Source organism: Galeopterus variegatus, unplaced genomic scaffold, assembly GCF_000696425.1.
Source record: "Galeopterus variegatus unplaced genomic scaffold, G_variegatus-3.0.2 Scaffold4457, whole genome shotgun sequence".
Taxonomy (NCBI): Eukaryota; Metazoa; Chordata; class Mammalia; order Dermoptera; family Cynocephalidae; genus Galeopterus; species Galeopterus variegatus.
In genome coordinates this window covers 12,638-38,681 of record NW_007730568.1, presented here as the reverse complement: position 1 = coordinate 38,681, position 26,044 = coordinate 12,638, and the positions used below count along the sequence as shown (strand labels likewise).

At 41.6% G+C, this 26,044-nt stretch overlaps 1 protein-coding gene across 1 annotated transcript in view; it reads left to right on the top strand.

Moving 5' to 3' along the window:
• LOC103603109 (acyl-coenzyme A oxidase-like protein) overlaps nucleotides 1–25,780 on the top strand; it is a 175,874-nt gene extending 150,094 nt beyond the window's left edge. Inside the window, exon 8 of the mRNA XM_008587582.1 lies at nucleotides 25,610–25,780. Within this exon, the coding sequence (XP_008585804.1) occupies nucleotides 25,610–25,780 (171 nt within the window). The remainder of the gene's footprint in view (nucleotides 1–25,609) is intronic.
• The last annotated feature ends 264 nt before the right edge of the window (nucleotides 25,781–26,044 follow it).

Genomic DNA, 26,044 nt, shown 5'->3' with positions numbered 1-26,044 from the left:
CTCCGCCACCACGAGAGCACACAGGGGCGGCGAGGCTGCGGTGGCCCCGGGCGCTGTGCTGCTGAGCTGCCCTGTGGGATCTCTCGTGGCCTGTTAACCACTCCTGTTGCTGAGGGTCCAGTAAGACGGGGAGAGCCGGCTTCTCTGTGACTCATTTTTTCCATCTGCCTAGCAGAGGTCAAGGCTATTACAGATTTAAGCTTTTCCTACCACTGCAGACCTGTGAAGGGGCTTGGGAAGAGGAACACAGGGTAAGACAGCTGTTTTTAGGGGTTGGCTTTCACTGAGATTTCACTACTATTTGAACCATAGCAAATATTTCATAAGTTACTTATTTGGCCCCATTCGGCTTCTGTCTTCATACTTACCTGTTCCTTACTCGTTGTTAGATCTATTTGCCAATTATTCTCTTGGGTCCCGTGGTCACTATTAATGGGAGAGTCCATTAACCCTCGGCTCCACCCATCACCCCCCTGTGACTGCAGGTCTCACCTAAGTGCCAGCCTCACGTCCAAGCAAGCTCGGTGAGTCTCAGCCTCATGGGTCTCTGTCCTTCCCAGCCCCAGCCTCAGCACTGTGGGGTAGTCTGTGACAGTTCCCTGTCCTGGGGCTGCCAGGCCAGATCTCACATGTCTAGTTATCCTTTGCAGCATCTTCCAGAGTCATCCCTCCCCTCTGTCACAGAGAAGGGCACCAGGCTTGATCCCTTAAGGGCAAGTTCCGATCCCTACTCTGCCCGGAACCAGCATGTAACCTTGGGCAGGTCACTTTTATCTCTCTTAGCCTAATGTCCTCTTCCAGCAAAAGAGAAGGTATATTAGGTGATCCTATAGACCCTTCCAGCATCCACACTGTGCAGTGTGTGACTGGCCATCACCAACCCTGCAATCCTAAATATGCTTGAGGATGAACCCTCCTGGCTCGGCACCACCTGTTTTTCTCCTTCAGCCTCTGCCAAATTAACCTTCTTGGAGCCCCACATCCTACTCTGGATTACTTTCCAGCTCTAACTCCCTCTCTGTTTTGGAATAGGATGATCACAGAACCTATCATCCAAACTTGGACTTTTCTGAGAGTAAAAGGGGACACCATTAAACATTAAGTTTGGATGATAGGCATAAGCCATGACTGTCCCAGGCAAATCAGGGTGTCTGGTCAGCCTATTTTTGAATCAAGTCCAAAATCCCTCTCTCAATTAAATGGCTCCACCTTGCTTATCAAGCTTCACTCTCTGTGCCTGGCCCAGACCCTGCCTGGCCCTGGTCCTACCGTGACTGTCTTTTAGAAATTATACCCTCTTTTCAGCATGGAAATTGGCAAGAAGACAGATCTCTTGGTGCAATCCATAATTGGACCATCATTTTCTAAATTGAATATAAATGAACACATCTCCTCATTTTGTTCTCCAGGGAGTTTCCTACCACCTGGCAGCAGCCACTTCCAATCTGGGTGGAAGACAGCCGGCTTAGCAGAGGTCCTCATTGGGACTAAAACTTCTCTGAGGCCATCATCTGCAGGGCCTCTGAGGCCTCCCTCGGATAAGCTGGAAAAGCCAGTGAGATACCGGGGGCAAGTGGCCCTTCAGGGTAAATGCTCCCCCTGTCAGGAGACAAGAGCTAGTGTTGAGGGAACTGTACTGATCTGTTATACCTGGAGCAGGACGGTCGAGCGAGTGTTGGCTTGGAGCAAGGCTTCCACACTCCAGTGATGCCGAGGGAGTGCCCAGAACATTCTCTGTGCTGCAGACCCTGACATGGCCCAGGTCGACCACCTGCCTATGGCCTCTGCCTGGAGGCACCATGGGAGGGTCCAGGCAGGCCTTTCTGTAGGTGGCATCTGGTATCATACCACATGAACTGTAGAAAACAGTAACAAAAACCAAGCTGCCTATACAAAAATAAGGAAATAAATAAATCGGCAGCCAGCAGGGCTTGTTTACTGCACTGCCTTGAATCTCTCCTCCCCAAATTGCAGACCCTTGTCAGTGCTGTTCTCTGTGGAGTGCTGAGGGGAAGACTGTCTGCTGGTGAGACGGGTGATGTTCTGGTCTAACGAGATGCATGGAGCAGTTTTCATAACTGCTGTCTACCCTGCAGTGCAGGCAGGGGCCCAGAAGGTGGGTGAGCCGTGGCCAGATGCTGAGGCTCAGGTTGAGCAACCTCAGAGATGATTGCCCGGGAAGGCTCCACTGAGGGCAGTATGCGGGGCCAAAGGCTGCCCGAAGCTTCCTTAGCCTTTCCTACTGCCCACAGGTACTCCTGTCGCCCCTAAGCACACAGAGGAGCCTGGGCGGCTGTGGAGGATGAACACCAGGCCTCCCTCCCACACATCTCCTCGCCACTGTGGTCTGGCCAGATGCAGCCCTTCCTCTGTCTAATGATGTTCTGAGAGATCAGACACACTTGAGTCCTTCTTGGATCCAAAAATCTCTGAGTGACTGACACGACCCAACCCTTCAGTGTTCCAAATACAGCTGCTTCCCAGAAACAGGCACTTCATCCTAGCCTGATGGAGTCCTGTCAGGAATTAGGCTTTTCACAAGACAAACAATGACTTTACCTTAGCATGGGAATGACTGGGCGCTGAGGAGAAAGGGAATTTTCCACATGACCGCCCCACAGCGTCACCTCCCCCCCCAGAAGGTTTAGAAGCACCCAGCAAGCTGGTTGTCTAGTGTTTCTTAAATTGTCTTTGTCACAAAGATTCTTTCTGCTTCACTTCCCCCAGAGTTCTCCTCCCCACCCCCATCCCGGCTGGCCAAGGAATAGTGACTGAGTGTCTGGGACTCAGCGTGGGGAGCAGTCCGTGCATCCCGCGGGTGCCCCTCACCTGCTTTGGTGCCTAGAGAAGGCCTCGCACCTTCGTTCTCACAGGTGCACACCACGGCAGCCCAAATGTCCCAGCAGGGCATTTGCAGGGGACTGTCCCGCCTCACAGGCAGCTAGCAGTAGCAGTTTGTGTCTGTCAAGTGGGCGAGGTGGGGTTTTTCCCTCTCTCCTGCATTCTAACTGCTCTTTCTTCCTTTTCTCAACACGTGTAGGTGGTAGCTAGTTTAAGCACCAAACCTAGCAGCCAATAGTTAATTACAAGCACCTCCCATCATATGCAGGGCAAACTGTGATGTCCCCTTTCTGCAGGTGGCCCTCTTCATGTCCAGAGACCCCCATCCTAGCCCCTTGTCTTTGAGAGTGCCCCAGGCCCCTGAGCAGCAAGGGCTTCCCTCTGCCTCTCAAGTTGGGGCACTCAGGGGCCGCCCGTCGTGGGCCACACATCCTGTGTGTGCACCACACATGGCACGGCCACCATGCAGTCATCTGGGGCTGGTCATGGGATCGGGCCTCCCACACAGGAGAAAGGGGGTCTTTCCGGGGGCTTGACTGCATTTCCACACCTAGTCCAGGATGAATAGTGTCAGTTCCTGTTCTGAACTCCATTAGCACAGATGATCAAGGGTGGCAGGGGGCTGTGCTGTCGAAATCCAGCCCTTGTCCCCTGTTCTTTTCCTGCCACCCCCCTGCTCCTTGCTAGCTAGAGCCACCCAGAAAGAAGTGGGTGTGGCCGGCAGCGTTCCTAAGATAAGTTGTTCAACAAATGTTTACTGAATGCCTATTATGTCCCAAGTCATGTTTTTCCACTACCTGGCTCACTTGAAGAATATGTTTCAATATTTTTGTATTTAACAAGGGGAGAGAACTACTGGTGACATAAAAATCAAATTTCAGGGGCTGGCCCCATAGCTCACCCGTGGCTCACTCGGGAGAGTGCAGCGCTAGTAGCACTGAGGCCACGGGTTCGGATCCTGTATAGGGATGGCCGGTGCACTCACTGGCTGAGGGTGGTGCAGACCACACCATGCTGAGGGTTGCAACCCCCTTACTGGTCAAAAGCATGTGAGAACATCATACCTATTCTGCCCCTTGACACTTCACTGTCAAGCATCTAAGTAAATATCCAAGTGGAGAAGCAGCTGGGAAGCAGAAAACCTGGTGTTCGGAGAAGCAGCAAATTGCCTGAGCATGGAGGCACAAGCCTCTGGGGATTCCTGCCCGTGCCAGTCTGGCACAGGTTTGCAGAGGAGTTTTCCTTCCTGAGCACTCTTCCCCCATTTTCTCCATGCACAACTCTGGGGGGCATATTTTATTTTAGGCTCCTTTAGAAAACAGGACAGCAGGAGAAGAAATCACTTGAGATGAAAGAAAATTAAAAGGATTTAGTGGAAGTCATGTACAGGACACAAAGAGTAAAATTTGGCCCTAGGAGACTAAAGTTAGTCGGAAGAGAAAACAGGCCTGGCCAAGACCTGTCATTTCACCATTTAAATAGAATCAAGATGCTGAAGTGCCCAGGAGACATCTCTTTTGTGACTTACCCAGACCATAGAGAAGTTCCATCAGAGGATTTCTGTGATATGGATAGAGGCTAACAGATGTACATAGAATTACCAAGTGGCTAGAGGGATCACAGATTTCCCAGCACACAGGGAAGGGTACATTGGCACTAAAGTCACGTGGGAAGTCATGCTGGCTGGGGCTAAGGAAGGCAGTGAAACCCAGCTCCCACACTGAGGCAGCTCCCCTGCACACAGCCAACCACATTTGCACCCTGATTAGAAACTGGAAATGTGATGAGACTTGAAGATTTCTGCTCTCTGCACCTGACTAATTCTTCCTCTTGCTCTTACTAAATTTTAGCTGCTTTCTTTTTGATTAATTTTGCAACGTTCAAATGAACATTGAGAAAAAAAATACACATAACACCATGAATCTCAACTCTGAGATGGGAAAAAAGAAAAAGATTGGTTAGGTCTACGCTCTCTACCTTGCAGAACCCAGAAAAATGCCCGGCACACAGAAGGAACGAAGAGAAGGAAAAAGGAAAGAGAGAAGAGACTAGTTGTGGATTAAATGCCAGCGTGACGGCATCACCAGCCAATCACTGCCTCTTCTCAGCATCTCCTGATGGAATGTTTTTACCTTCAGGAAACTCTTTCTACCTTTATCTCTTCTAGAACTGTAAAAAAGACAGAATGGGGATGAGGCACCTTGATGTATTCCTGAAACCCTTGCCTAATGGGAAGATTAATATGTTACATTTTGAAAGTACTTTCACAGAAAACAGAACATTAAATGTCAGGATTAGGACCAATTACATAAATAAGATAAACCTACTATAAAAGTGAAAGACTCTCAGAATGGGTGAAAAACAGAATTCAACAACATGATATATTCAAAAAAATGCAGACTTTCTCTCCCAAAGATGGAGTAGATGTACTCATCCCTATTCTTCCTGCTAAGGACAACTGACAACACTGGACATTATATATAAAACAAACATAAGAAGATCCTGAAAGGTGGAGAGTAGAAGGCAGATTGGTTAGGAACCTCAGGACCTGACGAATGACACAGCAGAAAGTTCTCTGGGTTTTCTCTATGCCTCATATATCCCCAAGTTGGAGCTAAAGAAGACAGCAATCCCGAAAAGGCTAATGCACACACCCCCCCCCAACCCCGCCCAAAAGCCTACACTAGCCAAAGGACCAGAAAAGGGGCAGTCTGGCAAGATGGAAGACTTTTAGAAAATAACTGCTCTATTCCAGACAAACACCACAGAAAAATCTGTGTCCCCACCTTCACCCATTCCTCAAAAGGCCAAGTAGAAAGTGCAGATTTCCATGCTCACTAGGCTACAACAAGGCAAAGCAAACCCATCACCATGGTAGTATCAGAGAAGGCCAAACAGAGAGTGGGGACTTTTACCCCCACCCAATGATAATGAGACCACCCCCGGGAGGTGTCCTTAGAGGCCATGTGGGGAACAGAAATGAGGTACTCCTAACTCTGCCCACCAGGGTAGTATCAGCAGAGGCCTAGTGGATGGTGAGAATTTCCTCCCCACCCCAGCAACAATGAAGAGCACTTCCCCCCTTGGTTGCCAACAGAGGCTGAAGGGCACCCCCTACCCCGCCTGCTGGGGCAGCATCACAGGAAGTTAGCTAAGACAAGGTTTAAATGAGATCCAGAGTCTCATCATAGAATACCCAAAATGTGCACATTTCAATAAAAAAATCATTCATAGTACCAAGAACCAGGAAAATCTCAAACTGAATGAAAAGAGTCAACACCAACACCAAGATGATGGTAATGTTAAAATTATCTGGAAAATGTTTTAAAGCAGCCGAGTACCAAGAACCAGGAAAATCTCAAACTGAATGAAAAGAGTCAACACCAACACCAAGATGACGGTAATGTTAAAATTATCTGGAAAATGTTTTAAAGCAGCCGTTACAAAATGCTTTAATGAGTAATTATGAACATGCTTGAAACAAATAAAACAATAGAAAGTATCACCAAAGAAATTGTTGCAGCAAAGAGATAGAAAATATAAACAACTTAATGGAAATGTGAGAACTGAAAAATACAGTAACTGAAATAAAAATCTCAATAGATGGGCTCACAGCAGAAATGAGGGGACAGAGGAAAGAATAAGTGAACTGGAAGGTACAATTATTGAATCTGAAAACCAGAAAATGACTAAAAAAGAAAAAACGAACAGAGCCTCAGGAACATATTGGAGTATAACAGAAGACCTAAATTTGTATCATTGGGGTTTTAGAAGAAGAGGAGAAAGAAGGTGGGGCTGAAAAAAAAGTACTGAAAGAAATAATAGTTTAAAAATTCCCCAATTTGGCAAAACAGATAAACCTATAGATTCAAGAAGCTGGGTAACAAACAGGATAAACCCAAAGAAATTCACAGCAAGACACATGATTAAAATTCTGAAATTAAAGACAAAGAAATAGTCTTGAAAGCAGTGACAGAAACAACCCATTATCTCTAGGGGAAAACCAGTTCAAATGACAGCATATTTCTCATCAGAAACCATAGAAGTCAGAAGGAAGTGACACAACATTTTTAAAGCATTGGGAAAAAAGAACCGTCAACCAGAATTCTATATCTAGTGAAAATATGTTTCAGGAACTAAGAAGAAATCAAAATGTTCTTAGATAAAGGAAAACTAATAATTTGTCACCGAAATACCTCCAGAGAGGAAGTGGATGAAAGACGTTCCCTAAACATAAGGGACATGAAAGAAGTAATCATCTAACACCAGAAAGGAAGAAAGAATATGGTAGACGAAGATAGTAAATTCAATCAGCTTCCCTTCCCCTTTTGAGTCTTGCCAATTATGTTTGATAATTGAAGCAAAAGTTTTAATACTGTCTGATGTGCTTCTCAATGAATGTAGAGAAAATATTTAAGACAACTAAGTTGTAGACAGGGAGGGTAACAGGATGTAGAGGGTGTAAAGTTTTTACACTTCACTCAAACTGCTGATAGGAGTAGACTGTGATAAGTTATGTAGATAAAATGTAATACCTAGAGTGACTACTAAAAACTACAAAGAGACACACCTGAAAATGCCATGCATAAACCAAAGTGGGGGTGGGGTTGGGGTTTAATTGGGTAGGGGACACAGGACATAATCGCAGTTTGTGGTAATGGCATGCTGATAGTATTGATCTGGCCATTGCATCTTGGGCACACATGGTGACGGTCAGCTTTGTACCCCATGAATATACACAATCAATCAATCAATAAATAATGCTCAAGTCACACACAATAAGGCAAGGAAGAGAAGACAGAAATGAAAAATAGAGAGAACAAACAGGAAACGAAAAATAAAATGGCAGCCTTAAGCCCTAGTATATTAATAAGTACATTAATCTTAAATCATCTAAATGCAACAATTTAAAGATAGTGATGATCAGCGTGGATTAACAGACAGGAACAGCTATGTGCTATCTATCAGTAACGAGAAGTGCTTAAGTTGTTTCCCAAGTTTGTGAATCTCCTACTGATGTCAACATTTTTGAACTTCATGCAGAAATATATTTTGTAGGATAGAGTAGAACCATGTTTCATGTTTAATTTCATGGATCTTTTTTTTCAGAAGGCAGAACACAAACCTGACTCAAGGTTTTGGGGAAACAGACCAAATCTGCTTCCTTTACAATCTTGAGCAGAGATACATAATGCCATGGATGTAGTGCATTAGGTACTGCACTTTTTATTTAAGCCTGTCACATCTTGTTTTTTCTTTCTTTCCTCCTTTCTCCTGTGGGTATTCATGCCTACATGTATTCACTATTTAGCTTGTGGAGTTTTCATTTATCTAGCAAATGCCTTACTTTACTGAACATTTTGGCTATTTCCTTGGACCCTTTTGTTGTGAGAAATAAATGTCATCCTTTAAAAAACACACAATTGCCTATGAATCTATAATTATCCTAAAATAAAGTTTCATTTTATTTTAAAAAATCAGAAGCTAATAAAATGCACTTATGACAAAGTGGTTCAGAAAAGCTCAGAGTAAAAGAACAGATGACCAGGGAAATTCTAATAATAATAACAAAATTGGGGCTATGGTATGAAATACTGATCTGGGTTGAATTCAAGGCAATAAAAACCATTAAATGAGAAAAAACACAATACTATAAAGGTCACAATCTATAATGGGGATTTAACTCTCACATTTTATGTACAATGTGAGACAACATAATTATACATAAGATATAACTGTAGGAAAATCCAGAAGAAATGCCAGAAACTCCAGAGTGCTATGAGAATTTCAACCTACCTCTTGCTGAGCCATGTAATGACTCGACTGGATGCTTCATCTTCTTTACAAAGTGTCATGAAAAGTTTTTACAAAAATGGATCCTGTATTAATCCATAATGAAAGCCTCAATACATTCCACAAAATAGTTCAGGTGACATTCTCTACATCAATGAGATAACACTAGAAATAATAAAACAGAACAACAAAAACCTCACCTTAGTCACTTAGAAATTTATCTTTTAAAACTAATATTTAATCAAAGAAGAAATTACAATTGAAAATGCTAGCTAAGAATACTAATAATGAAAATGTGAAATAAAAAAATGAAACACACCTTTAAACCTTGATGAGAAAGGAGGAATTAAGTATCCAGTTTAAGGAGTATTTTTATAAGTGCTGTAAAAATGGAAAGATAATAAATATGAAAAACATAAATAAATAAACTATAAAACAGTAGATTGGATTTTTTTTTAAATCCAAGCTAATCATATAGAAAATAAATGAGTAAACAATGAACTAAAGAAAACACTGTCTCACTTGGTCAAGAGAAAAGGGGAGAAAATACAAATATCTGGAAATAGAAACAAAAACAGGAAAATAAATGCAGGTACCAAGAGACTTACAAGCAACATGCAGAGTATTCTACAGCATTATTTACAACTGAAATTCGAATGCTAGATGCAATGGGTGTTGATTTGTGCAAATAAATGTTTCTGGAGGAAACTGAAAATCTAAGTTTCATAATAATAAAATATCAAAGAAGAGTGCAGTCAATAAACATTCATTGAGTCTCTGTTATATGTCGGGGCACTGTGAAGTCCAAGGGAGGGGTAATGGCTTTGCTTTCAGGATGCGCTGAGTTGGAGGTGCAGGGAAAATAAGGAAACCCTCAGTTTCACAAAAGCTCGGTGGCCAGGGGCCAGACAGAGGGTGGGGAGGGAGAGGCCTGGGTGCCCATCGTGGCCCTGCCCTTTACAAGCTCATTTCCTTCCTGTCAAGACCAGCTCCTTCCAGAGCCTCTGTTTCCTACCAGGGTAAAACGCAGCCCCTGCTGCCTCTCAGTTGTTGGAAGGATAAAGAATCATGTACAACATGTGCTCCCCATGGCCTGGCACCTGAAAAACACCCACAAATGGAAGCTGCTCTTGGCTGCCCCTGTAGAGCAAAAACTGAGAGACGGCAGATGACAAGCTGCCCTCCAAGGCCATCGGGGAAAGCTTCCAGAAAAGGTGGTTGTGAATCGCACTCCTGAAGGATGAATTGGAAGCAGAGGGGAAAAGGTGTTCCATGCTGAGGGATGGCAGGTGCAGCAGGCGTGGGGTGACGAAACGGTGGCATGGTGCACTGGGGACCCCCCACATGGTTTTCTATGACTGGAGCACGGGGTGCGGCTGGGGCCAGGTCACAGAGGATTTTGTATGCCGTGGTAAAGAGGTCCGCAAGATTTAGCAGAATGTTCGAAACGGTGGCATGGTGCACTGGGGACCCCCCACATGGTTTTCTATGACTGGAGCACGGGGTAGGCTGGGAGTGTGGTGGGGGGTGCGGCTGGGGCCAGGTCACAGAGGATTTTGTATGCCGTGGTAAAGAGGTCCGCAAGATTTAGCAGAATGTTCTTGGACACGTAGGTGTAAAGTAAACCGGGTAAGCCTTGAAATTTTAGTGCTTGAGACCGTCCATAAATGAAACAGCTTAAGCTGCTCCACAGAGGTTCAGGATGAGTCTGAAGGGGCCCACTCCTGGATGCAGAGAAGGCTCTGCCTTTCCATGTGGTCCCACAGATGGAGGCGGCAGAGCTAAGACTCAGTGGCATGGTCTGAGGTCCAGATGCGGTGGATGGGGAGGAGGCCTTTCAAGTTGTTACCGAGTGGGCCAGGCCAGCAGATTCTTCCAGCTCTGCCTTCAAGAAGTCTTGCCTAGAAATTAATCCAGGTGGTCACTGAGTGGTTCCTTTCACCTATAAATTCTTGAAGCCTCCTTTTGACCTCATCACTACGAATACAGACTTCCTCTACTTCCCTAAAGGAGCTAGAAGAGACTTCTCAGCTTGTTCTGGCCTTTCCTACCTAGCTGCTGTTGTATTTGATGATGGAGGAAAATTAGCAAGGATGGATGGATGGATGGATTCCTGCATACCTACATAAATTGCTCTTGCTTGAGGAAAAGAGATTTCATCTGAATTTGCATGAAATACAGGTGGATCTCTGAAATAAAAAGGTTCCAAGGTCTTTGCTCACTCATCCTAATGCCCTACCTATGGTGTATTAGTTTGCTAAGGCTGCCATAACAAAAAACCACAGGCTGGGTGGCTTAAACAAAAGAAACCTATTTTCTCACATTTTGAAGGCTAGAAGTCTGACATCAAGATGTCAGCAGATTTGGTTTCTCCTGAGACCTCTCTTTTTAGTTTGCAGATGGTTCTCCTCTCGCTGTGTCCCAACCTGGCCTTTTCTTTGTGTCCACGTGTCCCTGGTGTGTCTCCTTCTTCTTCTAAGGACACCAGTCCTGTAGGATCAGGGACCCACCCTAACAGCCTCATTTTAACTTAGTCACTTCTTTCACGATCTTATCTCCAAATATGGTAACATTCTGAGGTTCTGGGGGCTAGGACTTCAACATATGAATTTGAGGGGGGAAACAATTTAGCCCATAACATATGGCTTTTAATCTTCTAAGTAAGAAGTGTAAGTCCAGATCCAAGGACAGATGGGGAATAAGGTGTGGTAATAAGTCAAATTGGGATTAACTCAATTCTGAATGAAAAAAGAAAAGTCAGGGAGAAGAGCCTGGCCAAATGCTTTTCCCCAAGTTGCCCAACCTCTCTGCATGCAGTGGGGTATGGCTCTGAGCTAGTCTGCACAGTGGGTTATGCAGGAACCCCAGAGGGAATAGCCTCATCTCTGCTTGCAAAGCTGTGCTTTCTGAGTTTGCTCACTCCAGTCAAATTGGGATTAACTCAATTCTGAATGAAAAAAGAAAAGTCAGGGAGAAGAGCCTGGCCGAATGCTTTTCCCCAAGTTGCCCAACCTCTCTGCATGCAGTGGGGTATGGCTCTGAGCCAGTCTGCACAGTGGGTTATGCAGGAACCCCAGAGGGAATAGCCTCATCTCTGCTTGCAAAGCTGTGCTTTCTGAGTTTGCTCACTCCACTTGGGCATGGTAAGGCCAGTGCCCTGCAACACCACTTCGTGGAGAGTGGGTCTGCCAGAGCATGGCAACCTCAGGATTCGGCAGCCAGCCCCATGACCCGCAAGTAGAAGAAAAAGCCTCTCCCTATCAACCTCAAGTTCAGAAGCAGCAGGGCTCCAGTATCCCTGCAGCCCAAGTGCATTCAGCATGCCGGTAAAAAGATCTTTGTTTGCCTTTTCCAGAGCTTTCCCTCTATCTCCCCTTGGGCTTATTGATTTTGTTTCCTGCAAATGGATTTCTGTACTTTTCATTTTCCCTCATCTGGGGAGGCCAAGACACAACTATGTCTAGGCTTTTCCATAAAGCAGAAAACAGCATGTGGCTTGGGTCTGGCTGTCTGTGGCCCATGCCTGCCTTCTACCATGGCCTGTGCTTTTGATCTACCATGACACGGACACATGGCCCACCATCACCTTACTGTGAAACTCAGCCCCCATGAAGAGAGACAGTTACCTGGGCAGAACAGGGTGGTGAAGGGAGAGCCAGCCTGGGCCTCTCAGGGTCCAAAGACTCAGAAGGAAAAGATCACCTTCATCCTCAGCCCTCCTCTCCCCAGAGCACGCAGCTACCAGAATGATCTGGCTGTCTCTGCCCGTCATCTTTCTAAAGAAGAGTGGCTTTTAAGACACAAGAGATAGGGAGCAGGTTGGATTTTTAAAATTGGGAAACATCTCCAGGCAGTTTGAAAGGAAAACAGACTTTGGTCTTAAACAGCCTCCTTGGGTGATCAAAGAAAAAGACACCAAAATGGACACCTTCCCCTTTCAGGTTAAATATAAATAAGCCTTCCTCATCTGTGGAGACCTGAGCTCACACCTGGAACTGGTAACTTGGAGGAGACTGGGCAGGTGGACTGCAAGGAATAGAGATGGGCATTGTTCCATTCTGGCCCAATTTTTAGCCACTTTTTTATTGCGAGGAATGCCCTTAGAAGATGCAAAGCCAATACTTTTTTGCTAATGCTGACGGAAATCCCTTAAAGTAGGAGACGGTGCCAGTGCCCATCAATTTTACAAGGCAGTAACACAGATCCCAAGCGGCTAAAGGCTGAGGCAGAAGGCAGAGCACTTCATCACAGTGAGAGAACTGGGTTGTTGCCGGGGGAAACTGTTCTGTATCACGCTGCTATTACCATGCATTAATAAGCTTTGTTCATCTTCTCTGACACTGGAGGGCCGACTCAGTCCTTCTGCTTCGCCGTCTTGCTTATTATGCAGCTCAGGCCATAGGTACGAGCTGCCTGCTTGTCATAAATTGCAGGCAACATCCCTTCTTTCTTCTGGTCCCAGTGGGCTTATGCTCCTGGGAACCGAGGCTTTCTGAACTCTTCCTGAAATGCACACGGGGCCCTGATGCTGGGCTAGGCACTGCGGGGCTCTCCAAGACGCACGAGCCACAGTTCCTGCTTTCACGATCAGGTGTGGTCAGGGAGAAAGTCACGTGGCCGAATAGTTACATCAACAGACAGAATGTGTAGCAGAGGAAAACACGGCTGTGGGAATTCAAGAAGGGAAGGAGCAATTTTCAGTGGGGGGAGGACAGGGAGGGGAACTCAGATGAGGTTTCAATACAGAGATCCTTTGAGAATATAGCCATTTTAGTCTGGAGTTTGCCATAACAAGGGGGAGCCTGAACATAGCAAGATGAGATGTAAAATACATATACACATATGTTATATATATAGTATATGTACACACACATATATTTAAATTATTATATAGCAAAATGATCTTATTTAGGTGTGTATAGTTCTATGAAATTTGACACATGCATAGATCCGTGCGGCTACCCTCACAATCAGAATACAGAACAATTGAATCACCCTAAAAGAATCCCTTATGCTATGGCTTTATAATTGTCCTCTTCCTTTTCCAGTAGCCCAATGATCTAGTTTCCATCACTATAGTTTTGTCTATTTGAGAATGCCATATATGTGGAATCATATAATCTATAACTTTTGATACTGAATTCCTTCACTTAGCATGTCTTTGAGGTTTAGCCAAGTTGTTGCATGCATCAAAAGTTAACCTTTTTCATTGCTGAGTATTGTTCCATTGCATGGATGAACTGCAGTTTGTTTATACATTCACTCATTGAAGAACATTTGATTTTGGCCAGTTTTTGATGAATGTGAGTGGAGATGTGATAAATATTCATGTATAGGTTATTATGTGAACATAAGTTTTCATTTCTCTAGGACAGAATTTCTCAGCCTTGGGACTACCAACCTTAACATTTTGGACCAGATGCTTCTTTGTTGTGGGGGGACTTGCCTGTGCAATTCAGAATGCTTAGCAGTGTCCCTGCCTCTACCCACTAGATGCTAGTAGAACTCTCCCAGTTGTGACAACCAAAATGTCTGTAGACATTGCCAAATGTAAAAATCATACACATTTGAGAATGACTGTTCTCAGTTAAAAACCCAGAAGTGACTTTACTGAATCATATGGCAAGTGTATAACTTTATAAGAAACTTCATATTCCCCGTGTATGAGATCTAGTTGCTTAGTATCCTTGCCAGCACTTGGTATTGTCAGTATTTTTCATTTTTGCCATTTCGGTAGGTATGTGGAGTATCTCGCTGTGTTTTTAATTTTCATTTCCCCAATGGCTAATGATGTTGAAAATCTTTCTGTGTGCTTATTTGCCATCTATATAGCCCCTTTGGTGAAATCTGTTCAAATCATTTGCCCATTTTTAATTGGATAATGTATTTTCCTACTGCTGAGTTTTAAGAGTTCTTTATAAATTCTATGTGCAAATCCACTCTTGAATATGTGGTTTGCAAAATAAGTGATTCTCCCCCAATATGTAGCATGTCTTTTAATTCCCTTAACAGTGCCTTTTGCAGACCAAAAGTTTTTTATTTTGATGAAGTCCAATTTATCAGTTTTTCCCTTTTATAAATTATGCTTTTGGTGTCATATCTAAGAGCTCTGTTTAGCCTCAGGTCATAAAGGTTTCCTCCCATGATTTTTTCTAAAAGTTTTAGAGTTTTATGTTTTACATTTAGGTTTATAATTTATTTTGAGCTAATTCATGTACAAGATATGAGGTTTAGGTCAAGATTTGTTTATCTTTTGACCATTGATATCCAATTGTTTTTAGCATCATTTGTTGAAAAGACTATCTTTTCTCCATTGAATTCTTTTTGCATCTCTGTCAAACATCATTTCTGCACACACTATCTGTGGGAGAATTGGTTCCAGGACTCCCGACAGATACCAAAATTGAGGATTCTCAAGTCCCTTACATAAGATGGCTTAGTATTTACATATAACCTACACACATCCTCCTGTATACTTTAAATAATCTCTAGATTACTTATAATACCTAATACAATTTAAATGCAATGTAAATTGTTGTTATTCCATATTTTTAAAGTTTGTGGTTTTCTAAAATTTTTGTATTATTATTTTTTTTAGAAAATTTTGATTCGCTGTTGGTTGAATCTGCGGATGCAAAGCCTGCAGATATGGGATGGCCAACTGTATTTCTATGGGTCTGTTTTGGGGTTTTCTACTTGTTCAATTGACTTATGTCTCAATTCCTTGACAATGTTTTCTTGATTTCTGTGATTTTTATACTGAGTCTTAAAATCAAATAAAGTGATTCTGCTGACATTTTTCCTTTTTTACAAATTGTTTTAGCTATTCTAATTTCTTTTTCTTTTCATATAAATTTTAGAATCAGTTTGTCTCTGTCTACAAAAAATTATGTTGTGATTTTTATTGGAATTATGTTAAATCTGTGGATTAATTTAGGAAGAATCAACAAATATACTATATTGACTCTTCCAGTCTGTTTTATTAGTTCTTCCTTGATTTCTTTCACAAGCATTTTTAGTTTTCAGCATAAAGATAACGTATAAGTTTTTGTAGACTTATACCTAAGTATTTCACTTTGGAGAGAGCTATTGTAAAAAGCGTATTTTTTAAAATTTTGCTTTCTAATTGTACATTGCTAGTATCTAGAATATAATTAATGTTTTATGTGTTGACCTTGTATTCTGTGACCTTTTTAAGGTCACTATAAGTTCTAGAGAATTTAGGGGTTTTTTTCTTTTAAGATTTCTTGTAATTTTTCTATGTAAACAATCATGTTGTCTGTGAATAGAAACAAGTTTTCTCTTTTTCCTTTCCAATTTCTATGCCTTTGTTTTCTTTTTGTTGCCTTCGTGCACTGGCTAGGACTTCCACTATAATGATGAATAACAGTGATGAGAATTGACATCCTTGTCTCGTGAAAGATCTTAGGTAGAAAATATTCAGCCTTTTGCTATTAAATATGATGTTAACTGCAGGGTTGAGTGTATATGTGCGTGTGTGTGTGTGTTTCTTGTAGCTGTCCTCAATCAGATTTTAAAAGTTTCCTTTTATTCCTACTGTTCCTAGTTTCCTAAGAGGGTTCCCCCCCCCACCATGAACAGATGTTGAATTTTGTCAAATGCTTTTCCTGCATCGATTGATATGATCATATGCTTTTTTTCTGTTTTAGGTATTAATATGATAAATTTCAATGATTCATTTCTGAGTATGCAACTGGTCTTGCATTCCTAGGATAAAGTTCACTTGGCCATGATGTTTTTTATATGTTGCCGCATTCAACTTGCTAATGTTTTTAGGGCATTTATGTATCTATGTTCACAAGAAATATTGGTCTGTAGTTTTCCTTTCCTGTAATATCTTTGTCTAGTTTTATTGTAGTGATGCTGGCCTCATAAAATGGATTGGGAAGGGTTCTGTCCTCTTCTATTTCTGGAAAAGATTGTGTAGAATTCATGTTGTTCCTTATTTAGATGTTGGGTAGAATTCACCAGCGAAACCATTAGGACTGGAGATTTCTTTTTCACAAGGTTTTCTAAACATGAACTCAATTTTTTAAAATTTTGTAAGACTATTCTAGTTATGTATTTCATCTGTGTGACTCTTGATAACATGTAGTATTCGAGGAATTGTTTCATCTAAGTTATCAAATTTATGTGTGGAAGTTGTTCATAGTTTTCCCTAATTACCTTTTTAATTTTTTTTTGGGGGGGGGCTTTTTTTAATTCCTGATGTTAATAATTTGTGTCTCTCTATTTTTGTTTTTGTAAACGTGTTAAAACTTTATCAATTATATTCACCTTTTCAAAGAACAAGCTTGGATTTTTATTTTTCTGTATCGTATTTCTATTTTCATTTTTATTGATTTCGGTTCTTATATTTATTATATCTTCTGGTTGTGTTAGGTTTATTTTGCTCTCGTTTTTCTAGGTTCTTGGGAGGGAGCTTAGATTATCAATTTTAGACTTTTCTATTTTTATACTTTTCTAAGTTTGCCTCTTTTTATCATGATGTAATTCCCTTTTTATTCCCAAAGTTTTCTTTTCTCTGAAGTCTGATATTAATATGGCCACTGCAGGTTTCTTTGGATTATTTTTACACGGTGTATCTTTTTTTATCTTTTAGTTTTAACCTACCTCTGTCATTATATTGAAATGAGTTTCTTGTATATAGCTTGGGTTTTTTAAAAATTTATTCTGAGAAGTCCTGTCTTTTGATTAGAATGTTTAGACTATTTACATTTTATATAGGTATTGATATGTTTAAATTTAGGTCTACCATTTTATTATGTGTTTTCTGTTTGTTTCCTCTGCTTTTTATTCCTTCATTTCCCCTTACATGTTGTATTCATTTCTTACGACTGCTGCAACAAATTACCATAAACTTGGTGGATTAAAACAACAGGAATTTATTCTCTCACGGTTCTGGAGGCTGAAATCAGTATTGCTGGGCCAAAAATCAAGGTGTTGACGGGATGGTGCAGCTTTTGGAGGCTCTAGAGGAGAATCCATTCCTTGCATCTTTCAGCTTCTGGTGACTGCAGCTTTCCTTGGCTGTGCCCACATCCCTCCAGTCTCTCCTCTGTAGTCACACTGCCTTCTCCTTTTCTATCTGTGAAATCTTCCTCTCATAAGGATATATTTGATTGCATTCAGGACCCACCAGGATAATCCAGAATAATCTCTCCATTTTGAAAATCTTAACTTTGTTATACCTGTAAAGGGCTTTTTTTTCTTATAAAGTAATATTTGCATATTCCTGGGATTAGGGCCTGATATTTTTGAATGGCTGTTATTCAGCCTACAACACACACCTGCTTTTGGATTTCTTGCACATTAGATGTCATTTTGATTCATCTGTATTCCTTTGTATATATTTTTTTCTATTTAGTGGTTGCTGTAGGGATTACAGTATACATACTTAACTTTTACAGTCTACTTATAAGCAATATTCATCTCTTCAAGTAGAAGGTAGACACTTCACTCACCATACATTGCTTTTCCCCTTTTCATGTCATAGGCATCTTGTAAGTACATCTACATACATTGGTAACCACATCAGACAATATTATAAATTTTGCTTTCAATCACCGGGCATATTTTTTAAAAATTCAAGAGAAGAATAGTCTATCATATTTACCATTTCTGTTGCTTCTTTCTTCATTTTCTTTCTGGCATCAAATTCTCTCTGATAATTTCTTTATTTCACCTTCATCCCTGAAGGATATTTTTAGTGAATATAGATAGAATTCTGGGTTGACACCTGTTACTTTCAGTACTGGGGAAATGTCCCACTTCATATGGCCTGCATAGTTTCTGATGAGAAATCCAGTCATTTAGATGGTTGTTCTTCTATAGGTATACATCAGTTTTTCTCTACCTGCTTTCAAAATTTAATCTTGGCTTACATTTCCAGATATTTGGTTATGATGTGTCTGGGCATGGATTTCTTTGTGTTTATTCTGTTTGGGGTTCACTGAACATCTGTAATCTGCATATTTGTGGGGGTTTTGGTCAAAGTTGAGGAGTTTTCCAGCCACTCTATCACCAAGGACTTTTTCCAACCTTGTCTTCTTTGTCATCTCCTTCCATGACTCCAATGACGTGAAGGTCAGACCATTGTTATAGTCCCACAGGTCTCCGAGGCTCTTTTTTTGTTTTTGTTTTGTTTTTTTAACCAGTCTATTTTCTCTCTGTTGTTGAGATAGGATAATTTCTATTATTCTGTCTTGTAGTTCACTGATGCCTTCCTCTGTATCCTCTATTCTTCTGTCAAGTTCAATTTTATTTTGATCATAGTATTTTTCAGTTTTAAAATTTCCACTTGGTTCTCCTTCATGTCTTCTATTTCCTTACTGAAACTTACTATTTTACCATTTGTTTCAAGAGGGTTTGTAATTGTTTGTTGGAGAATTTTTATATTAGCTGCTTCAAGTTTTGGCCAGATAATTCCAACATCTGTGTCATTTTTCTGTTGGCATCTGTTGATTATCTTTTCTCATGCAAGTTACATTTCTCTTTTCCTTCATATGCTGAAAAATTGGATCATTTCCTGGACATTTTAAATATTATGTTATGAGATCCTAGATGTTGTTTAAGTCCTGTGCAGAATGTTGATATTTTTGTTTTAGCAGGCAATGTACCTGGTTATGTTTGGGCTGAAAGCTTCAACTCACCTTCTGTTCATTGTGGTTCTAATGTCTGTTTAGTCTTCAAAGCCTTTGCAGCGTATTCAGATCTGTTCCATGTTTGCACCACTCACTGGTCAGTCTTGGTACCTGGATTCTCATCTTTCTGTGAGTTCAGTTCTCAAAGTCTTTTTATGCTCTTCACATCAAATTAATGCATATGCACCTAGGACTGAGCTCAGAAGTTCATAAACAATTTTATGTGGCTGCTTTCTCAAGCCTTCCCTCTCCATGACCTCCCTGGTACTTTCTGGTTCCCTGGGGCTTCTCTTTGTTATTCTCCAGCCAGAGCGCTGGGGTTTAGTTATCCTGGTCTGCTACACGTACTTCCAGGGACAATTAGAAATTGTCCAGTTTGGCAATACTTTGAATTCTGGTCTTCTTTCCCAATCCGCCTACCATTTATTTTTTGGAGTCTTCCAGTAGCTTCTCCATGCGCCCTTCCCAGGAGTTACAGCTGCTTCAATGAGAGAGATGAGGGAAGTCATCTAATCCATGTTACCCAGAACTGGAACCCATAGTCTATATCTTTAGAAAGAGTTGTCAGTTTTGCTTTTTAAATTCTGAAACGTGGAGATGCTATGGAGTGGTAGACAGGAAAAAAAAAATCTTTAATTTCTGAAAGACTTAATTCCAGTCCTTGCTTTATAATTTAACCTTTTTCAAGCCTGTGTTTCTTCGTGTATAAAATAGGGCTTCTGTCAGGGATCACCAAGGCCACCCTCAGGTTCAGTGTTTGCTAGAAGGGTCCACAAGACCCAGACAAGCTGTTATATTCATGGTTATAATTCATTATAGCAAAAGGGTACAGATTAAATTTAGCAAAGAAAACAGATATGGGGTTGGAGTCAAGGAGAAACCAGCAAACTTCCAGTTGTCCTCTCCCAGTGGAGTCATACGGACAGCATGTCATACTCCCCAAAATATGTGACAACATGTGCAAAGTATTGCCAGTCTGGTCATCCAAGCCTTGGTGTCCAGGGTTTTCATTCGGGGTCAGTCACATAAGCAGGCAGTGCTCATATTACTGACCTCGGCTCTCAGACCACAGCCCCCCAGAGGTAGAGCTGAAACTGCATGGCCCAAAGCGCTAGGCATCTCAAAACAAGCCTTCACCATAGATCACATTATCAGCATAAACCATCTGATATGGCTAAGGCCTCAGGCATAAAAAGACACACTTATCAGACAAGATACTCCAAGGGCTTAAAAGTCATCTCCCAAGAGCAGACAAGGGTCAGTCCTGAAGGCCTTGGGATTATGCAGGATTTGAGCAGCCCAGGTTTGCTGAGTGAACCCTTTCCTGCACAGGCCTACATCTACCTTTCAGAATTTTGTGAGGACTAAATGAGGTAGATGTAGAATACCTTGTAGTGCGTGACACACAGTAGGTATTTAATAAATATCGGCTATTGCGATTCTATGGGCAGAGATTTCAAAGAGTTATATGGACTTGAGAAGAAGAAAAACAGTAATGTCATTCTGACAAGACAGTACATACAGGAAAAAAGTTTGGGACACATTTAAAGAATTCAGAGTAGTAGTAGAGGGGGCTCTTTGATGGGTCTAAGGAAGGATTATATAAGCAATGAGTGGGGTGATGGTGGGGTGACACTTGTCCAAGGATAAACACAAGGAGTAGCATTTAATAAATGTCAGGATGGCCAAACCACAATATAACACGAGGCTTGACAAACAATCTGATGAAAATGTGAAGGCCATTTTTTAGTTACATTCAAAAATTTGAAGGGACTGGCCCCTGGTTTTGGTAAGAAAGCTTGGATGTTGATAGACGGTGAAAAGAAAGCAGAGTTGCTCATCTCCTGTAGTTTCCTGTCTTCTCTCTGAAGGAATATTCTTCTCAATTGGGAAGGACTTGTACTTGAGGGAGATTTGAAACCAAGGAGAAGAAAAGAGGTCTCAGAAAATTATAAATGAGAAAATGTCCACATTTTAAAAAACAGGGGAAAAAAGGTAGATTTGGGAAACTATAGGTTCTGAGATTAATTTAAATCCAAGTTAAAATTCTACAAAAGGCTGCTCAAGATAGTTTATGCATGCTGAGAAAAGAAAGAGACAGCCGCTAGGAGCCTGTCTGTGCTCACAAGGCTGAGCCTGACTTCACTAATCCTACTTCCTTTCTTAAGCAAGTTACTAGAAGAGAAATTCTGGGGAAACTGATAATGTGTCTTGATTTTGGCCAAGACTTTCCACACTCTCAGGATATCCTTATGGACAAGCTAGAGAAATATGAGCTAGACGACATTTCATTAGAGAGGTTTTCAGACACTTGAATCAAAAGGTGAGCTCTATAGTATAAAGACATAGAAGAAACTTGACAAATTTAGTACAGCCATTATGGAGAACAGTACGGAGGTTCCTTAAACAATTACAGATAGAACTTCCATATGATCCAGCAATCCCACTACTGGGGATATATCCAGAGGATTGGAAAACATCAGGTTGAAGGGATACCTGCACTCCCATGTTTATTGCAGCTCTATTTACAATAGCCAGGCATTGGAACTAACTGAAATGTCCATCAATGGGTGACTGGATAAGGAAATTGTGGTATATATACAAAATTGAATACTACTCAACCATAAAAAAAAATGAAATTCTACCATTTGCAGCAACATGGATGAGCCTGGAGAAAATTATTCTAAGTGAAACAACCCAGGTATGGAAAGAGAAATAACGCATGTTCTCACTCATAACTGGGAGCTGAATCCATAAATGAGCAAATGAACAATAAAGAGAGACAGAGAGAAAGAAAGAAACAAAAATCACAGTAATACATTGAACTTTTAGAAAACTAGACATGGAAAAGGGGAGAGGAGGGGGAGTGGGAGGGGGGCTAATGAGGAATTGATCAGTGGACACAAAGAATGATTGTGTATTGTAATGATGAATGAGCTAAGTATATATACTGATTTAACCACTACACATTCTACACAATTATTGAAAATCAACGTTGTACCCCACATTATGTATAACAAACAAACAAACATAAAGACAAATTTGTAAATGACATGAAATATCAGGTGACTGAATCCAAGATTCATAGAAATTTGGGGGGATTCAGAGTAGGCCATACCAACAAGATGACTTTACAAGAATGAATTTAAAATCATCCCCTTGGAAATGTATATACGTACGCATAGATTGTTTGAAAACAGCTCATGGGGGACAAGTCTTGGTTAAAATTGTCTCATGATCAAATGTTTGCTATAAACCAGATATACATGATATTCTTTCTCTTATTTATGGAAAAATATTATGGGGCTGCTATAGAAGCAAATTCCATCTTACTTTGCACATAAAAGCATACAGTCCAAAACCAGGACAGCAATGGTGCTCTGGATGCCGCTGTGATGGGACAACATCCGGACACCGTTTTTAGTTCTGTGAGGCACCTGAAGAGGAGAAGTAAGCATCTAGAAGAGGCCACCGGGCCCAAGGTGGCACAAGAGTTGACACCAGTAAGAGGAAGATGGCAATCTGTCACGGTGGATCATCTGGAAGAAGAAAAGACAACATGGGGATGTGAAAAGTATCTTTAAATTTTCGTAGGGCTATTATCTGGAAGCCTTTGTTCCTTAGGCAGCAGAGGTTACAGAATTGATAGCCATGAGTTACAGGAAATTGGGTTCAGCCAATATCTTACAGTGTGTCTACTCCTTTGTGTCCCTGGGCATACAGAGATGAACAGGAAAAGAGCCATTTTCTCACAGAATTAACCCATAAATTCATATTCTACATGGAGAAGTGCTTTGATATACAGTGGTTCTTCCAGTGGTGAGACTCCTTAGAGAACTGGATGCCTCAACGCACTGAGCTCCCATCTCTGGAACACAAAAGGAAAGACATTTCAGTCCACATTTGAGGGGCTGAGGCTGGGCTGATGGTATCTGTACCTAGGCATGGTGTTGTAGCTACCAAGAGCCAGGAGAAGCAAAGAGGAAAGTCTGAACTGTGTTCATGGAGCAAAGCAAAAGTTTAAAGCCAGAAAAGTAGCCCTGAGAATCAAGCACACGAGAGCCATAGACTGTCCAAAAGAAGGCAGTTCAGGAGTCCACAGAAGGGATGAGCAGACACAGTCCTGAAGTATTGCATGAGACTGGGCAATGCCAGCAGTCAGGAACCAAGCCTGGCAATGATGCGGGCAGTCAGAGGCTTGTTGGGAGCTCTGGCATGAATCAGATAGCACTGGACCAGACGCTGAATGGCCATCTGCCAGGGGTGTTAGAGATGGGACTTGTGATGGACATCTTCCACTAGCCTCTCCAGCTGTACTCTCCACCCTTCTCTGCCCTGTTGTGGACCTAGGAAGTTATGACCTACACAGCTTGCATCAATGGAATCCTTTCCTTCTGGACCCAGTTGGGTTCAGATAACAGCTAGAGATTGGAGAGGGGGAAGAGAGTGAAGTTAGAATATTTCTGCTCCCTGCTTGCCTCCCTGTGGGCCAGCTCGGGATTTCTGTGTTCCGTGGCTGAGGGTCACAGGTCCTCCTAAAGTGTCCAGAATCTAGTAGCCACTCCCTGCCCTCCTCCCTGCAAACCTAGAGGTGGTAACAGCTCCAGAGTTACTAGCTCCCGGGGACTGCGTTATTCCTTATGATTCTCCTACATCTTGCCCACACCTTTATAAAAAATATCACTAAACTCTTCCTGAGTTATTCCTGTCGTGGAAGTGTCATCTGCTTCTTGGTTAAACCCTGGCCAATGCAGGATTTTAGACTGAGTGAGAAGATAAACTAGATTGATTCTAAGAACACACATACTTCTATGGCTCTGAACTTCTTATCACTAACCTTATATTTTTGTATACCCAGGAGTGATGAGGATTAACTTTCTGTATCTAGGAACACACAGCAAATATTTCTGTAATGTGTATGAAGTTCAGTTAGAGACTCATGATTCAGTTTAGCCACATAATATACATGATTTATTGTTTTTATAAGAATTTATGTTTTCAGTATGAATTGCAGTAGTTTTCAGTTCCTTTTACTATGACTGTAGGGTCAGCTAACATCTTTACTGCTGCTACATAAAAGAGCCAAAGAAAGCTTATACTAGCCAAGCAACTACTGCCCAGACTTTGGCAAGTTCATAAAAAAGCTATAATAAATCTTAAATATCTTTCATAAATAAGCTGCTGAGCCACACTGTGACCCTTTCTGGGAAGTCTGAAGTCTGAGACTCTTATAATGGTCCTATTGCGAGGATGTCCCAGAAGCTCCAGAAGAGAATGAAGAGGCTGCGTTGTCTGCATGGGTGTGAACCACATGACTTCTGAGTCTGATAATCCATAGAAGGCTCCTTGTCTCCTGAAGTGAAGATCATCTCCATCCGACTCAGAACAAGAGGGTTGTTTTTTTTTTAATTGCTGCTTGTTTTGACTTTGAGACTATCTTACTTTGAAAGAGTCATCTTTTAGAGATACACAGTTAGATGTTTATGGATGAAATGATATGACTTTGCTTCACAATAATACAGGAAGGGGGACTGGGTGGGAGTAGAGACAAAACAAGATTAGCAATGAGTTGATAACGATTGAAGCTGGTGCTGAAAACATGAATGTCCATTATGCTATGCTCTCTACTTTTGTGTGATTTGGACATTACTGAATATTAAAATTTAAATGAATAACAGTGAAATAAAAACCTACTTCTTTCCTACAGGAAAAGGCATTCATGGTTGCTCGGCGCCCATGAGGTCACGCAGGAGCTCTGTGTGTAGGTTTCAGAAACGTAACAGGAAAAATGTATTGAAACAAAATGTAAATGAGGAATGCTATTTTTGTGAAAGTTTCATCAAACCATGCTCAATGGAAAATATCAAGATGATATTACTGAGGATGTACACTTAGCGTATATTTTCATGAATTGAGAAGGAGGGCAAACAGAAATATTACATGCATATTTTAAAAGATATTCTATGTGGACTTTGCTTCTAAATAACCTGTGGCTGGGGAGAATTCAGTGAGGTTACAAGTGAAATAAGATTGGTTGTGAGTTAGTATTTCTTGAATTGGGAAGATGGATACATGAGAGTTCATTATACTATTTGTTCTGCTTTCATGTACGTTTTAAATTTTCCATAGAATGGTTGAAGAAATAAAACATATATACTGCACACCCAAAACATGACAACTTTACATTAACAAAGTATTATGTTTTGTGATACTATGGAATTAATATTATGTTTCTCTTTCACCTCCTTAGATTCTGCATTTTCTAATGTATTACTGTTTGTCCATTTCTTTCCTCTTCCCCCACCCCTTAGTTTTGCCTGTTGTATGGAACCAAGCTGGTGTTCCAGGAGCGGGCTTGGTATTTAGAACATAAATACTTGACTCCCGTGGCCAGCAGGAGGATCAGGAGTCAGGGAAGAGTTCCTGTGTGTATAAAAGAAGAAATCCTTTGTGTATTAGCCTTTGGCTCTTCGCCTTCTTAGAAAACAGTCCTGCCAATCTTTTATCAGTTTCCACTCATGGATTCTTATGCCTCTGGGACTTCACATACACGTTTTCATTGCCTACCATGATCACATTACACTTCAGAGTTTAAGTGACAAGGGAACGACTCACCATACTTGAACTTCTTTTTTTTTTTTTTTTTCCTTTTTGTCTTTTTTCGTGACCGGCAACGGATCGCAACCCTCAGTGTCGCGCTCGTACCGGACCGGGACCGGCTACGGGGTCGCCACCCCCCGGGTTGG